At 40.4% G+C, this 15,800-nt stretch overlaps 2 protein-coding genes across 2 annotated transcripts; both read left to right on the top strand.

Annotated features, from left to right (window-relative positions):
* Window positions 1–7,203: 7,203 nt before the first annotated feature.
* LOC138909965 (uncharacterized) lies at window positions 7,204–8,097 on the top strand. The gene is made up of 2 exons (XM_070201185.1): window positions 7,204–7,530; window positions 7,717–8,097. Exons 1-2 carry the CDS (start codon window positions 7,204–7,206, stop codon window positions 8,095–8,097), a joined length of 708 nt encoding a protein of 235 aa, XP_070057286.1.
* A 603-nt stretch (window positions 8,098–8,700) lies between these two features.
* On the top strand, window positions 8,701–9,177 carry LOC138909959 (uncharacterized mitochondrial protein AtMg00860-like). The gene has a single exon (XM_070201179.1). The coding sequence runs from the start codon at window positions 8,701–8,703 to the stop codon at window positions 9,175–9,177; it is 477 nt and encodes a 158-aa protein (XP_070057280.1).
* The last annotated feature ends 6,623 nt before the right edge of the window (window positions 9,178–15,800 follow it).

Here is a 15,800-nt window from a genome sequence, read left to right as displayed (position 1 = left end):
AATCCAACTAGTCATGATAGCAACTAATCCAACAGCTAGGTAAGCCAATTAACAACAATCCAATTCAAATGAGATTTACTGAGAAAATAAATGATGAAATAATTGATCCTTGATACATAAATCCCAAGGATTGGTAGTACAATTATGAGCCTCTAAGACTTAGAGATTACAAAACTTCTATGAAATAAGTACATCATCTGCTTGAAATGTACATAAACAGATTTATAAATCTAAAGCTACCAAGAATAAGAGGTAGCTGTAGCAAGTAAATCTTCAATGCCAGCTCTCGCCATACACAGCAACACCAGCTCCAAAATCTACACGCAAGGTGCAGAAGTGTAGTATGAGTACAACTGACCCCATATACTCAATAAGTAACAAACCTAACCTTAGGCTGAAAGCAGTAACGAGCTCGAAAAAATGGTCAGAGTCCAACACAAATAGCCAAGAACAACTTGTAATAATATAATGAAAGTAGTACATGTAATGACTCAAAAGATATTATGCTCGGCTCATTCATAGTTACGAAGAATAGACATGCTTTTCAGGTATAACAATAAAACCCAAATCTTTCATCGAAATCACCAAAATATGAGTATAGCAGAAAAACTGTGATTTTTCCCAAACTTTCAGCAATAGATAAGATATTTCATTATCAGATAGCATGAGGAAAATACATCTCTATACCTACATACCAATATACATGTCAATTCATGAATGTCACAACACTGTGTAGTATGAGGAAAAATGCATCTCTATGCCTATATGTCAAGTATGCATGTCAAATAAATGACTCAACCCAGGTCTGCACCTCAGAACCTGACAAAACTCACAAAATCCGACAACCCCTTAAGTTATGAGTCCAACCATACTAATTCCACTCAAATCCGACTCTGAATCGATGTCCAAAACTCAAAAATTCATTTTATGAAAGTTTAGACAAACATCCCAATTTCTCCTTTGAAATCATTAATCAAATGCCAAAAACGAAGATAGATTCATGAAATATAATCAAAACCGAGTAGAAAATACTTGCCCCAATCCATGTGGTGGAAAACGCCTCCATAATTGCCCAAATCCAAGCTCCCCAACTCAAAATGTGTAAAAATGAATAAAACCCTTGATTTATAACTTCTGCACAGCTATTTTCGCATTTGCGAACTCAAGGCCGCTTATGCGGTGTCGCTTCTGCGACAACTCATCCGCTTTTGCAGAAACCACTGAACACCCGTTCATTCGCACCTGCGGACAAAGTCTCGCTTCTGCGCAATCACAGGTGCGATATCAACCCATGCTACTGCACGCCATTTGCTTCTGCGCTCCAAGCTTTTGCATCTGCGCCATCGCAGATGCGTTGAGTCCTCCGCATCTACGACTCCTGCCCCCAGCTACACTTTCCACTTCTGCAAATCCTTTGTTGCTTTTTCGGCTTTGCACCTGCACCCATAGCTTGGCAGGTGCGGTCACATCAGAACCCCTGCCAAACCAGCATTGCAAAAATGATCCAAAACGATCTGAATCTCGTCCGAAACTCATCCGATCCACTCGGGACCCCATCCGACTATACCAATAATTTCAAAAACATTACACGGACCTACTCGGGGCCTCAAATCAGGCGTAGCTACATCAAAACCATGAATCGCACCTCAAATCGACTTAACGAACTTTTGAGCCTTCAACTCTCAAAACTCATGCCGAACCATATCAAATCAACTCAGAATGACATCAAATTTTTCACGCAAGTCCCAAATGATATAACGAAGCTATTATAATTCTCAAATCCACAATCTGAACCCAATAGCGTCAAATTCAACTCCCGGTCAAACTTAGGAACATTCAAGCCTTCAAATTGCCAACTTTCGCCAATTAGCGTCGAAACCTTCTAGAAATATCCAAATGCAAATTCGGGCATACGCCTAAGTCCAAAATTATCCTAACTCCGATCTGGGGTCAAATACACAAAAGTCAAACTTGGTCAACTCTTCCAACTTAAAGCTTCTAAAATGGGAATCATTCTTCCAAATCAAATTCCGAATCACCCGAAAACCAAAACCGATGATACACATAAGTCATAATACATCATAAGAAGCTACTCATTCCCTCAAACCATTGAACAAAATGAAAATGCTTAAAATGACCAGTCGGGTCGTTACAACAACTAAGGTTGTCCATGTTGTTCTTTCCTTATAAATTTATTCCAAGAATATATGTATGATCCTTAAATCCTATTGAGGTTTCATATTGATTGTATGGATGCTCATAACATTAATCGAAGGTGCAACGACCCTACCATATGAGTCCAGTATGCATTACATATATGTATTTATTTTACTCCACCAAGCCATACTATAGTCGGCTGGGTACGACACCTATTGTGCAACCGATCAGTTGGGTTTTACCGAGCTCTACATCGCCGGGTACGATTCTACCAAGCCTTATGATGGCCAGGTATGTTTATACCGAGCCTATTACGCTCGGGTACAATATGATGATGATGCCCACAGAGGTGTATGTTTTTAAAAGCTTATATATATATATATATATATATATATATATATATATATATATATATATGTATCATGCATTTCATGTCAGTAGACCGCAGTGGCACTCGGATGTTACAGGTTGTGTCTTCTCTTCCTCTCTTTACATTACTATTCTTATTTATGCTTTCCTGCCTTACATACTCAGTACTTTATTCCTACTGACATCCCTTTTGACTAGGGACACTGCTTTTCATGCCCCTACATCCCGATAGATAGGTTGACAGTACTCCTAGTAGGCTATCATCTCAGCAGAAGGTGTCGGTGCACTCCATTTGATTCAGAGTTACCTATTTGGTTAGCATGCTTTGGACATGTATTGATTGGTATGGCGGGGTCCTGTCCCGACCATTATGACATTTATGTACTCTTAGAGGCTTGTAGATAGATGTCATGTATATGGATACTTGTATGGCCTTGTTGGCCTATGTTTTGAGTGCACAAATGATCATATCGGCCTTATAGGCCCGTATATCATATGAATAAGTTTATATATCATGTTGGGTCGTTCTATATCGAGTATTCCCTTATGTTTTATTCTGGTTATCTCATGACGGCCTTTTTCGTCTCATTTAGCCATGATAGTATGATAAGAAAGATACGTTGGTACTCGGTTGGGTAAGGCACTAGGTGCCCGTCGCCGCCATTCGATTTGAGTCGTGATACCAAGCCTCATCCTAAGACCCGAGTCTCACATATACACACTATGTCGAACCCAACTAGCTGCAACAGGTCATGAATACATCCTTAAGATATAACCACACGACGTAAACCAGTGCTCATAAGTCCAATACCTCCGGCCACAGTAGCTGCCCATCATCAAACCTAGCACTAGTAAATAACCTCATATCAATTAGAACCTTGTTCCAAATCATCCCAACACTACTAATGGTGTATGAAACATGTAGATCTCATAACCACTCACCCTATCAATAATCCATACAAAATTCAACCTAGACACATACGATGCAATCCGTACCTAACAATACAACTCCAATACAACTAAAGATGGAAAGAGAAACACATGAGAGAGCTATCCAACAAGTCTGACAGGCACAACTTTATACCTCGTACTTTCATGTTAGAACTTGTCTTAAGTGAATCTATATGATTCAGAGAGTTGAAGGACCTTTACAAAGGTAACGATGGGATAAAACAAGTTTTAAAGAAGTATCTTGAGGGTTGGAAGGTTAAAAAGTTAATCGAATCGAAGAAAATAAATTTCATCGAAAGTGGATAAGTTGGGAATGTTATAACCCCTGTTTCTGGGGTTAGAGTAGGGTTCTTAGGATGATAATTAGGTAATTTTATGACTTAATTAGTTGTATGATAGTCGAGTGTTAAGTTTTTGTAACGACCCAGCTGGTCGGTTTGAGAATTAGAGCCCCGATCCCCTAATATCTACTTTCCCCACATTTGTTTCTGCTTTTGGGATTTTTCGGAGTGATTGGTTATGGAATTCGGGGAGTTTTGGGACACTTAGTCCCTTTTTGTGAATTTAAGCCTTAGAATTGGACCATAGTGGGAACTGTGTGAAGACGAATTCGGAATAAAATTTTATCGACTCTATTAGCTCCATTGAGTTCGTGAGCTTAGGAGCACATCCGAAATGTATTTTGGAGGTTTGTAGTAGATTTAATCTTGAATTGGCAAAAGTTAGTTTTTCGGCGATTTCAGCCGATAGTGAAAATTTTGATATCGAGCTTGGAATAGAATTTCGAAGTGGTTGTAGGGTCATAGTATCATTTGTGACCTGTGTGTAAAATTGGAGGTCATTCGGACTAGATTTGATGTGGTTCACCATCGTTTGTAGAATTTGGAAAATTCTAAATTCTTAGGCTTGAATCTGTGCTTAATTCATGATTTTGGTGTTGTTCGATGTGGTTTGAAGGGTCGACTAAGTTCGTATGGTGTTATAGGATTGGTTGGTAGGTTAGGTTGAGGTCCTGGGGGCCTCGGGTGTGTTTTAGATGCTTCACAGAAGGAAATGAAACTTAGGAAAACAAAATCTAGTGCATTGCTGGTTCTGGTGTTTCGCACCTGCGGAGTGGAGGTCCGCAAGTGCGGACTCGTAAGTGCGCATGGGAAGCTCGCAGATGTGGAAATGGGCTTGTCAAGCTAGGCTCGCAGGTGCAGCTAGTTGTCCGCAGAAGCGAAACCGCAGATGTGGCCCAGGGGTCACAGGTGCAGACCCAGCCCAAGTAAGTGGACTTTGCGCCTGCGATGGGTTTGTCCGCAGGTGCGTGACCGCAGTTGCAGTCCTGGTCCACATGTAGGGAAATCGCTGGGTTGAAGAGACAGATTCGAGGGTTCATTCCTTATTTTTCACCAATTCGAATGTTAGCTCGGGAGAAGGCAATTTTGCAAGGGTTTTGAACAGGAAATCAGTGGGTAACAATTATTAACTCTAATTCATGTATATTTTATTAATCTATTATTATTTTCCCTCGTCTAATTAAGGAATTTGAGGGTAGAATTCGGATTTAGATGATTTTTTGTTCGAGTGAGATTCGACTCCGGACTTATTAGCCAGAATATATTTGCAACGACCGCTTAGTCCTTTTTATAAGGCATAGTTGGGCATGATCAAATTTTGGCGTTGTTGCCGAAAAATTAACAGTGTTATTAATTGCAGCTAAAAGAAGTGCTAGAATTCTTAGTGTAGTCAATTTTCTCCATTCTAAACCAAATACATTGAAATTTTAACGTTTGTAGTCTTGGGTGTTACAGATGCATGTCTAGGAACTCCTCAAGAACTGGTGAATTGCTCGAAGCGTTATCAGATCCTGAGAAAGTTTTCAAGGCACTAAATCATGCAAACAAGAAAAACAAACAACAACGAAACTCGACAGAACAAATCGAACCAAACATGGCTGACGGAATAGAAAATCCAATCAACAACAGAAACAATGAGAATGAACCAAACAATCAGGGTGTGATGCCTCTTGTACCAGAATCAACATTATATGATTGGGCACAACTCACCGCCGACAATCTAGCAACCGCAATTGCAGTCCCTCAGATACAAGCAGAATCATTCCAAATCACAAATAACATGCTACATTTGTTGCAGAACAAGGGACTGTTCTCAGGGTCACACATTAAAGATCCTCAGCAGCACCTGAGGAATTTTCTATCAATATGTTTAACGCAAAGGCAACTTAACGTAACATCGGACGCAATAAAGCTTTTGTTGTTCCCATTCTCGCTGACAAGAGAAGCTCAGACTTGGCTTAATTCACTCCCCATAAATTCCATCACTACTTGGGAGGAATTAGTCAAGCAATTTTTGAACAAATTCTACCCACCAAATAAAACTGCCCAACAGATTGATGATATATTGAGCTACAGGAAAAGACCAACAATATCACTACAAGAAATGTGGGAGAGGTTCAAGGGCATGCTGGTTAAGTGTCCACATCATGGTATTCCAGATCAGATGTTGGGGCAGAGATTCTACATGAGACTAGCTGACAGCTTAAAGGCCAATGTTGATACTTCAGAAGGTGGAGCATTTCTGAGTAAAACGTTCGCAGAATGCAAGATCCTACTTGATAAGATGGCACAAAACTCAGGATAGATGACAAGAGCCTCCACGATCACTCCGGTAGTTCACTCAGTGGCTTTGGACCCAAACAACTCCATAGCTGAGAATATGGCCACTCTAATGATACAAATGAGTATCCTTACCAAAAAGATTGATAAATCAAGCCAGAAACAGCAGGTTCACATAGTTGACACAACTAATGGGGGCTTATGTACACCATGCATTAACCAACCATATGTTTGCTCGTGGAGTGCGGAAGGTGACAACCAGCAATATCAGGAAGATATGAATTATGTAGCCAACTATGGGGGACAGAGGCAAGGTGGTCAGAATTGGGATCAACATAATCAATAATATAGACTAGCGCAGTAGCAGTACAATAACAACAACAATCCTGGAGCTATGCGACCACTGGTTCAAGTTGCGCCTTACCAAAGGCAACAGGGCTACATCCAACAAAATCAGCAACTGACTTATTAACAACCTCAACAACAACAGATTATGAGACTAGATGATGGGTTTACTAAACTTAAGGGAATGCTGGACAGCAACAACAGAATGCTGCAACAATTGATTAGGTCCACGGGAAAAATGCAACAGAGGGTAGACTCGCATGAGTCATCAATAAAAGGTATTGAGATTCAATTAGGACAGATTTCTATGGTCCTAAACAATCATTCCCAAGGGACGTTACCTGCAGATACACAAGTCAATCCAAAAAAATAGGGCCTGAAACAGCTTATGGCAGTAAGTCTATGAAATAGTAGAGACCTAGATCTAGAGCAAGAGATGGCTCGCGAAAGTCTACTAAAACACTTGTGCCAGTACCCATCGAGATAGATGACTCAACAGGTTTAACAGAGGTGACGGTACAATATGCGCCAGCTGAAACAAGCAAAGAAAAAGAAGTCGCGAAGAAAACTGAGTTAGCAAGAGAAGGCAGCAGAAACAGTGCCAGAGCAGGTTCAAAATCAAATCACAGGAAAGAAGCGGCCTCCAACACCTTTCCCCCAGAGATTGGACAAATATCAAAAAGATGAGCAATATAAGAAATTCTTAGAGATGTTGAAGCAAATTCAGGTAAACATTCCATTGATTGACGCCTTAAAGGAAATGCCTGGTTATGCAAAAATGATAAAGGACTTGATGTCTCATAAGTTCGACTTTCAAGACTTGGCCACGGTTACACTGACTCAGACATGTAGTGTTGTTGTGACAAGACCCATAGCTGAGAAATTATCTGATCCAGGGATTTTCACAATCCCATGCACAATAGGCAACTATGCGTTTGCTAAGGCACTTTGTGATTTGGGGGCAAGCATAAACTTGATGCCCTTGGCTATCTACAAAAGGTTAGGCATTGGAAGAGCTAGACCCACGTCTATGTTATTACAGCTGGCTGACCGGACAGTGAAGAAGACCTCTGGTATCCTTGATGATGTATTAGTATAGGTGGGGAAGTTTGTTTTCCCAGCAGATTTTGTCATTTTAGACAGCCGGGTTGACGAGGAGATTCCCATAATTTTGGAAAGGCCATTCTTGGCCACTGGGAGAGCCCTAATTGATTGTGAAACTAGAGAGCTAAAGATGAGACTGAACGATGAAGAGATAATGTTTAATGTGTAGAAATCTATGCGGCGACCCAGTGAGTTTGCTAACTGCTCTCTGATAGAAGCTGTGGATGTGATCTTGGAGGAGGAAGATGAGACTCTGAATGCAAAAGACCCTCTAGCAGCATGCCTCATGAACTTAGAAGAAATGAATGGTGAAAACTTGGCAGAGTGGGTTTTGGCCCTTGAAGGGCGAGGGTACTGGAGAAAAGAGCTTGAATTCGAGCCCTTACACTTAGAAGAAAGAAAAACACCTCCAGCTAAGCCATCAATTGAAGAGCCACCACAGTTGGAACTAAAACCGTTACCGTCTCACCTCAGGTACGCTTTCTTGGGACCCAAATCCACTTTACCTGTTATTATCTCATCCAGTTTGTTAGATGTACAGGCAGAATAGCTTTTGAAGGTGTTAATGGAATGCAAGACTGCAATTGGCTGGACCATTGCGGATATTAAGGGGATCAGCCCGACATTTTATATGCATAAGATTCTACTGGAAGATGGGCACAAACCTTCCAGAGAACATCAAAGAAGGCTAAACCCTAACATGAAAGAAGTGGTGAAGAAAGAAGTGATCAAGTGGTTAGATGCGGGAATCATCTTCCCAATCTCTGACAGTAACTGGGTTAGCCCAGTTCAGTGTGTGCCAAAGAAAGGTGGAATGACTGTGGTGTCTAATGAGAATAATGATTTGATCTCGACTAGTACAGTTACAGGTTGGCAAATTTGTATGGATTATACAAAACTAAACACAGCCATCCGGAAAGACCATTTTCCTTTACCATTCATTGATCAAATGTTGGATAGACTGGCAGAGAGGTCTCACTTTTGCTTTTTGGATGGGTATTCGGGGTATAATTAGATTTCCATAGCCCCTGAGGATAGAGAGAAGATATCATTCACTTGTCCGTATGGCATCTTTGCCTTTCGAAGAATGTTGTTTGGCCTATGCAATGCACCGGCCACCTTTCAGAGGTGTATGTTAGCCATTTTCACTGACATGGTTGAAGATATTATGGAAGTCTTTATGGATGATTTCTCTGCGGTGGGGGATTCGTTCGAAGACTGTCTGCACAATTTAAGAAGAGTGTTGAAAAGGTGTGTGGAGACAAATTTAGTGCTGAACTGGGAGAAATGCCATTTTATGGTACAAGAAGGTATAGTGCTGGGGCATCGAGTGTCCAATAAGGGTATTGAGGTTGACCATGCTAAGGTTGAGGTGATTGAGAAGTTTCCACCGCCTACTTTAGTTAAGGAAGTAAGAAGTTTCCTTGGGCATGCCGGGTTCTACATGCGATTTATAAAGGATTTCTTTAAAATTGCTAACCCCTTATGTAAACTCCTTGAAAAGGATCATTCTTTTGTGTTTTCTGATGATTGCCGGTTAGCATTTGAGGAGCTGAAGAGGAGACTGGTGACCGCACCAATCATCATTGCACCCAACTGGGAGCAACCATTTGAGCTCATGTGTGATTAACTCCAATATCTTCTGTTCTAACCGTAAAACCAAGTTATTTTGCGCCAGAGTACTCCGACCATCCGAAGTTTCGACATTCTTGGCGTGCATAGCGTTGTCTTTCCTGATACCACTCATATAGTCCATCTTAGCTTTTCCTTTGTTCTTAGGATCACTTGGAGGAGGAGGAGGACCTCTAGATCTGGTATGATATGTTGATGATGCCAGTATGCACGAACCAACCTTAGGGGATGGGAATAAACAAAGAAAAGAAGAAAAAACAAAAGGTAAACAAGTCAGTAAGGAGTATAAAAAGGATATTTACGATATTTAAACACGTATTGAGGAATTATAAATTCGCGTCCTAATTTGGGGACCTCATCGTGCCCGAGGTAGGCCTAGCGACATATAACTTTGGAGAAAACTCAATGCCAATAACTGCGTCATTTCATTAATATGATAAATAGACCAAATCTCTACTAAAACGACAATAATTATACAGAGTCACTAGTGGCATTTGCCTTATTACAGTCAAATTCTAAAACGAATCTAGAAAACATCATTCCTAATCTACTCGGTCCCAGAGGGACCTTCTCCAAGCTTATCCTTTTTAGCCCCGTCAATCCGATTCCCCAGGTCGCGCATGTCCAACAGCAGATACGCCCTTGCTAGATGTCCTCCTTCATTGCCCTCTGCGTTCTGACAATCCGAGACGCTTTTCCTCATCTTTCCCTCAAGTTCCATCAAACCCTGCTCCAAATACTCGAACCTTTCTGTTGATTTAGTAGCGATCCCCCTCCATTCATTGATTACTTCCATGTCCACTTTATGTTGTTCCAAATGCCTGGCCTCAGATTCAAAGACCCTTTTGCGCAACCTCTTGTATTTGACTTGTGCTTCAGCAGCTTCGTTTATGACCCTATTTCTCAAATCAACCCCTGGCTTGACCTCTCCTGCTATGTCATCGACCAACCATGATGGGTAGAAGTACACATGGCCGGCATGATACCTGTCTGGCTCGATGGTATCTTTCTCCACAATAATCTTTTGATGCCACATGTGATGTGCCTCGAACTTGAATGGAATGGCATTCCCTTGGAAGTATGCTTTGTAATGAACCATTTTGGAAACTCATGGTATAACCTATTTTCTCCTAGCTTGCCTCATGACTCTGATAGGAGCATAAGGATAGATTTCCCTTAATCTGATTAGCACTAGATGAGGAACATCTCTCGACCTGATGATGAATTCACTGCTAGGGAACCACTCGAACATCCAATGTACCTTGTCATCAGTCAAATTGCTAAAGAAATGTACCCAGCTCACAGCGTTTCCTGGTTGTGCAAACCTGTCTGGGATAAAAGTCATTCTCTTTGGATGGTGATAAGCTATGTGGTCATTGCATGGTCGTCGCGGAAATTTTTGACGGTATTGTCCTCTCTGAAGGTGTTCCAACAACCATATTTGCAGCAATAGATTTCAACCCTCGAAATGCCTATATCCCTTTTTGCAATGGTCTAAGGCTCAGTACATCTCAGCCACCATCATTGGGACAATAGTGTAAGTTTGCCCCTCAATTCCTTCCATTAGGGTCTTAGTGACCATAGCTAGGCGAGTGTGGATCTTTTCTCCTTGTATCGGGAATATCAGCATCTCTAGAAAACAAACAATGAATACAAAAATCCAGCGGCGAGTCCAACCCAAAGAAGTGATGGCAAATTCATCATGGTAAAGACAATATGACTTGCTGTGACCATAATGCTCGTCAAGGAAGTCGAATGGTATGTAAGATTTCTTCAGACATACTAACTCATCATTTTTCCTGAAACCCATCATTTTTAGGAAACCTCGAGAAGTACGGTTTTCCGATACCAACAAGCCAGGGCTATCCCATGGGAGCCCAGTGAAGCCTCCTATTTCCTCTAGAAGGGGAGTCGTTTCTATATCACCAAAACAGAAGACGTCCCTCTTCTCATCCAGAACATGGTGGCAGCCTCAATTAATACATTGTTCGGCTGACTATCTAACAAAGAGAGTAAATTCCCGAGAACTCATTTCACATAGTTTTTGTCACTTGGCGAGAGATTTTCCCACCAATATATCAACAAAGGTGGGATACTTCAAACTACGCCGAATCTGGGGATTTTGTGCCTCATTTCTGCAAAACAAATAAGGTTATCCCTTTCCCACTCGAGATTCGACTATTTACACATTAATGATTAGCATATCGGCACGTTTTCTCCAAATAATGCACATATCATGATTGTACCCATTGGGATTTAAGGAAATCCCAGTGGGCTTTGGACAAGGCTTGCCTTAGAGAGTTATTACGCGGATAGCGTTCTAACCCATACTAGGTTTAGACATGATGCATGCACAGTTAATATTAGAGTGGGGGTTTCTAGAAGAGTCTAGACAGGTACCATTAAGTGGACAACTTGAGAGGGGAAGGCACAGAACCGTCGATTGCACCACTGATCGACTAGTTTTACCGCAAATAAGCTATTCTAAATTTGAAGAGGTGATTTAGGAAGAGCGCGAACACTGATCAAGCGCCGCTATGGTATTAATTATGCACGGGTGGAATATTATGTGGAGCATGCTTTATGTAAAGATAAAACAACACATTGTCAAGTATTTTTCATGATGAAGACAATAAACGCAGTATTAAATGGAGCGTAAAGACCTAAAAAGAAAGGAAACAAGGAAGAAGTTAGTTCGCGCAATGTGAAAGAATTGTAATATAGCAAGCAAGGGGGTAGGGGTAGGGAGAGACATTATATAACAAATTTAAAAATAATTCGTAGCAAGTGAACATGACTAAAAAATAAAGGAAAACGCACATTGTAACCAAATTAAGCAAAGATTTGCATATTAATACAAACTCAAAATAGAGGAAAATAGGGGAAAGGGTGTGCATGTAGCCATAAAAAGGGGAAAATGGAAGCGGGATGTTCATGTAACGATAAAAACAAGGAAACACATTCATCAAAGAAGACTAATTCATATAGACCAATTTCGCTATGGTAAGAGCCTAAAAATATCCCCAGCAGAGTCGACATGCTGTCGCGCCCCCTCTTTCTCGCGAAATCGGGTTTCGACACGTGACAACTCTTTTAAAGGAAGGTGTTAAAAGAGAGAGTCGCCACCTAACGGGTTTGAGGTACGTTAGGGCAGCTATTTGCAAATAACTCTGGTTTAACCAGTTTGCATCACCAAAGATTGGGTAAGGGCTCATATTACCTCGAAGAGAAGGTGTTAAGCACTCTTCGAGGTCCACAACTGTGGGTCCCAATGAATGGCATAAATTACAGAATAAAATAACTATAGAGAGCCTATAGTAGGCCCAAAGATATACCCAACCAGGCCAGGCTTTCATTCCCATGGTTCACAACAGCCCAGAAATTACATCTTCAATGACATAAGACAGACAGAAACCAATTGATTCATCCAGTAGGTAGAAAATAGAGTTGAGCAAATAGAATTAAGACCCTAGTGTGTCAGAGTTCCCAAGGGCTTCAAGAACCCAGGGCAGTACTCACACTAGGGAGGTTTGATAGGGGAAATTCAGAGAAAGACTAAGGACCAAATCCTAGTGTGTCAGAGTTCACAAGGGTCTCAATTGGACCCCGAGCAGTGAGTAGGTAGAAAACAGAGTTGAGCAAATAGAATTAAGACCCTAGTGTGTCAGAGTTCCCAAGGGCATCAAGAACCCAGGGCAGTACTCACACTAGGGAGGTTTGATAGGGGAAATTCAGAGAAAGACTAAGGACCAAATCCTAGTGTGTCAGAGTTCACAAGGGTCTCAATTGGACCCCGAGCAGTGCTCGCACTAGGGAGGTCAAATGATAGAACCTAAGTAGCCTTGGCTTTCAGCCGGCTAAGAATAAGAACTCGAAAGAGACCAGGCAGTAAGGGAATAGACTAAGGTTAAGGAACAACACTGAGGGATACAAGCAGATTCAAGTTGAGCACATAGAACATGTAGTAGAACATGCTTAGGTTTTGAGAACAGACTTAAGAAAGTTTCAGAAAAACAAGTTCAACACATAATGCATATACTAACAAGGCAGGTTTGCAAGATTGATGTACACAGACTCATAGTAAGAAAAAGGTTCATATTATGCTAAGTGTAGATGCTAGTGTCCAAAAAGGTTCATATTATGCTAAGTGCACACGAGAACAATCTAGAAATGCATTAAACCACAATCTTCAGAAGTGAAAACATATGTTGATGACAGGTAAATAAGAATGAAATGACAAAGGTTTGGTAACTCACCAGTTAAGCGAAAAAACAAGAAAGAACTGAAGTCCACAGTATTATGAATATCAACAAAGTGCAAGAACCTAGAATATTTGGCCCTGGCTTTCAGCCAGCCAAGAACCAGAATATAGAGCAAGAGTATTAGAGAACAAAGAGCACGCAACTTTAATTGTTTTTAGTAAATTTCTTAATGATTCCCCCCAAAGGGAGAATCATAGATTTGTACAATTGTATAAGCGGCTAATTTATATTTTCTTGCAATTCTAAAACGATAGCTATTCATCGTTTATGGATTTCTGTTAGCATAATTATCTATTTTTTAAATTGTTTTTTACATGCATTATCCAAAAACATTCACGAGTCACTTATAATAATAGTTCAATCCTTTCAGTAAGTAGTAATCTATCCGTGTTTTTATACTCCATTATTAGCAGAAATATTTGTTTTATTCACATACATTACCCAAAATATTCACGGAGTTAATTATAAAATAGTTCAAACCTGATAACCTCAGAGAATGCAGCCTCAGTTACGACTTCTCAACAACAAGTATAATCATTGGCTTAATTTCTCTCTCTATACTTTTTAAATTTTTCCTTTTTGCCTAATGGCATTACCAGTAAAGTAAATGTGACCAACTTCAGTTGACATGGAATTCATATATTCCTTCAAAGACCAAAACAACAGATTCTTTGAGAAGGTAAGCAATAAGAGCATAACCAAATTTCTGTTATTCTGATCTTTTTATTGGATGATCCATTTAATGTATATGACAAGGAAAACGAACGCCAGGGCAAGCACCCTTAATCATTATAAAGCTCTTTCAAGGGTAATACAAGAAAAGGGCCATATCAGGAATTCTAAAAAATTATTACAAGCTAGAAAAACTCAAAGTGATTAAAAAAATAAAAGTGAAACACATAATTGTAGGAGTCATCATCAGTTGAGAAGTTAAAGTCACCAAAACTTAGAATTTAACTATAGAATTTCTTCTATATAGTTTCATATCTTTATATGAGATTTCTGTTTACCCTTAAAATTGAATAACAATTAAACTTATAATATGATTCTAAGGACACGTGATTTCATCTAATACCAATTGACAAATGTGAGGATGATTAATAGAAATTAACAATAAAGTAAAGCAAATCAGTGTTAGAATGAGACTCAGCCCTCGAGTTTGGACACCCTCGAATTGGTTGGTGCAAGAACTATGAAAGTATAACAAGCTGAATAACAATGGTGAGAACAATAAAGAGAATTATATTGCTTTTTATGTCTGTCAATCGTGTGCTACAAATGAGTAGAACCCCTTTTATATAGTAGAGGAGTTCCACTTATGGTACAATTCTAATTACAGAAAGAAACCCCATGATTAGCTAATTAACCATTTCTTGTTTGATCCGTTCCGAAATTTACGCCGTGATCCTCGACCAGCCACCGAGATTTACGCCATGATCCTCGGTCAGCCACGGATATCTTGCCTTTCTGTTATTATGCTATCTCCGATCTTGCTCGATGTCTGTCTCATTTGGCTTCGATCGCTACTAGCCTCGATCTCGATAGGTACCTCGGTTCTGAGCTCGGTACCTTACCCTCGTGATATGGCCTATTCCGTTACGAGACCGTCCTTCGATACAAACCCCCGGTCTTGGTCAAACAGTAAAATCGGGTGGGCCTGGTTTTAACCGTATACAGATAGTCCCCTCATTTTTTTGGAGTGTAATGACAAGAAACGAATTGAGCCTTCGAGTTTCTACCTCGACCTGTCATGACGTCATCCTTGTAATGTAAGTGACGGAAGTGACTGAAATGTCCCGTCTGTACAGTTACCAAGGCAACAAATGCACGTCATTCGATGGTTGGCCACCGACAATATTGAACCGTCATTGTGAAATTTATAAATAGCCCCTCTTTCCACCATTTCGAACTTTTACTTTCACATTTCTAATCTCCAAAGCTTTTTATATCTTCTAACTTCTTCATCTGCAAATCTACGATTTTCACTGCTACCATCTTCTCAAAATACCAAATCTTATCATCTCCGTCTATTTTAAACTTCAAACCCATACAAAAATGGCAAAAACATCAAAAATTGTTCCTCAAAAGGAAAACGCTTCTTCATTGCGGTCGGCCGGAGATAAAACACCAGTGGAACCACGACCTGAAGAGTGTGTTCCCTGGAGGGTGTTCTCACTTCTGACTTCAAGACCGATAAAGCCTCGTCGATTCCTGGTCGATGTGAGCCAGTGTCGAGGTATATATGCTCGATAACCGAAGGGTACCTTAAGCAGGTAAGGAAAGACTGCAACTGGAAAGGCAAAGAAGTGGTGATCCCGACCCCGGAATAAGATATTACCACCCATGTGGAAGGGTTTTT

Source organism: Nicotiana tomentosiformis, chromosome 1, assembly GCF_000390325.3.
Source record: "Nicotiana tomentosiformis chromosome 1, ASM39032v3, whole genome shotgun sequence".
Classification (NCBI taxonomy): domain Eukaryota; kingdom Viridiplantae; phylum Streptophyta; class Magnoliopsida; order Solanales; family Solanaceae; genus Nicotiana; species Nicotiana tomentosiformis.
This window is presented reverse-complemented; position numbering and strand designations above follow the sequence as displayed.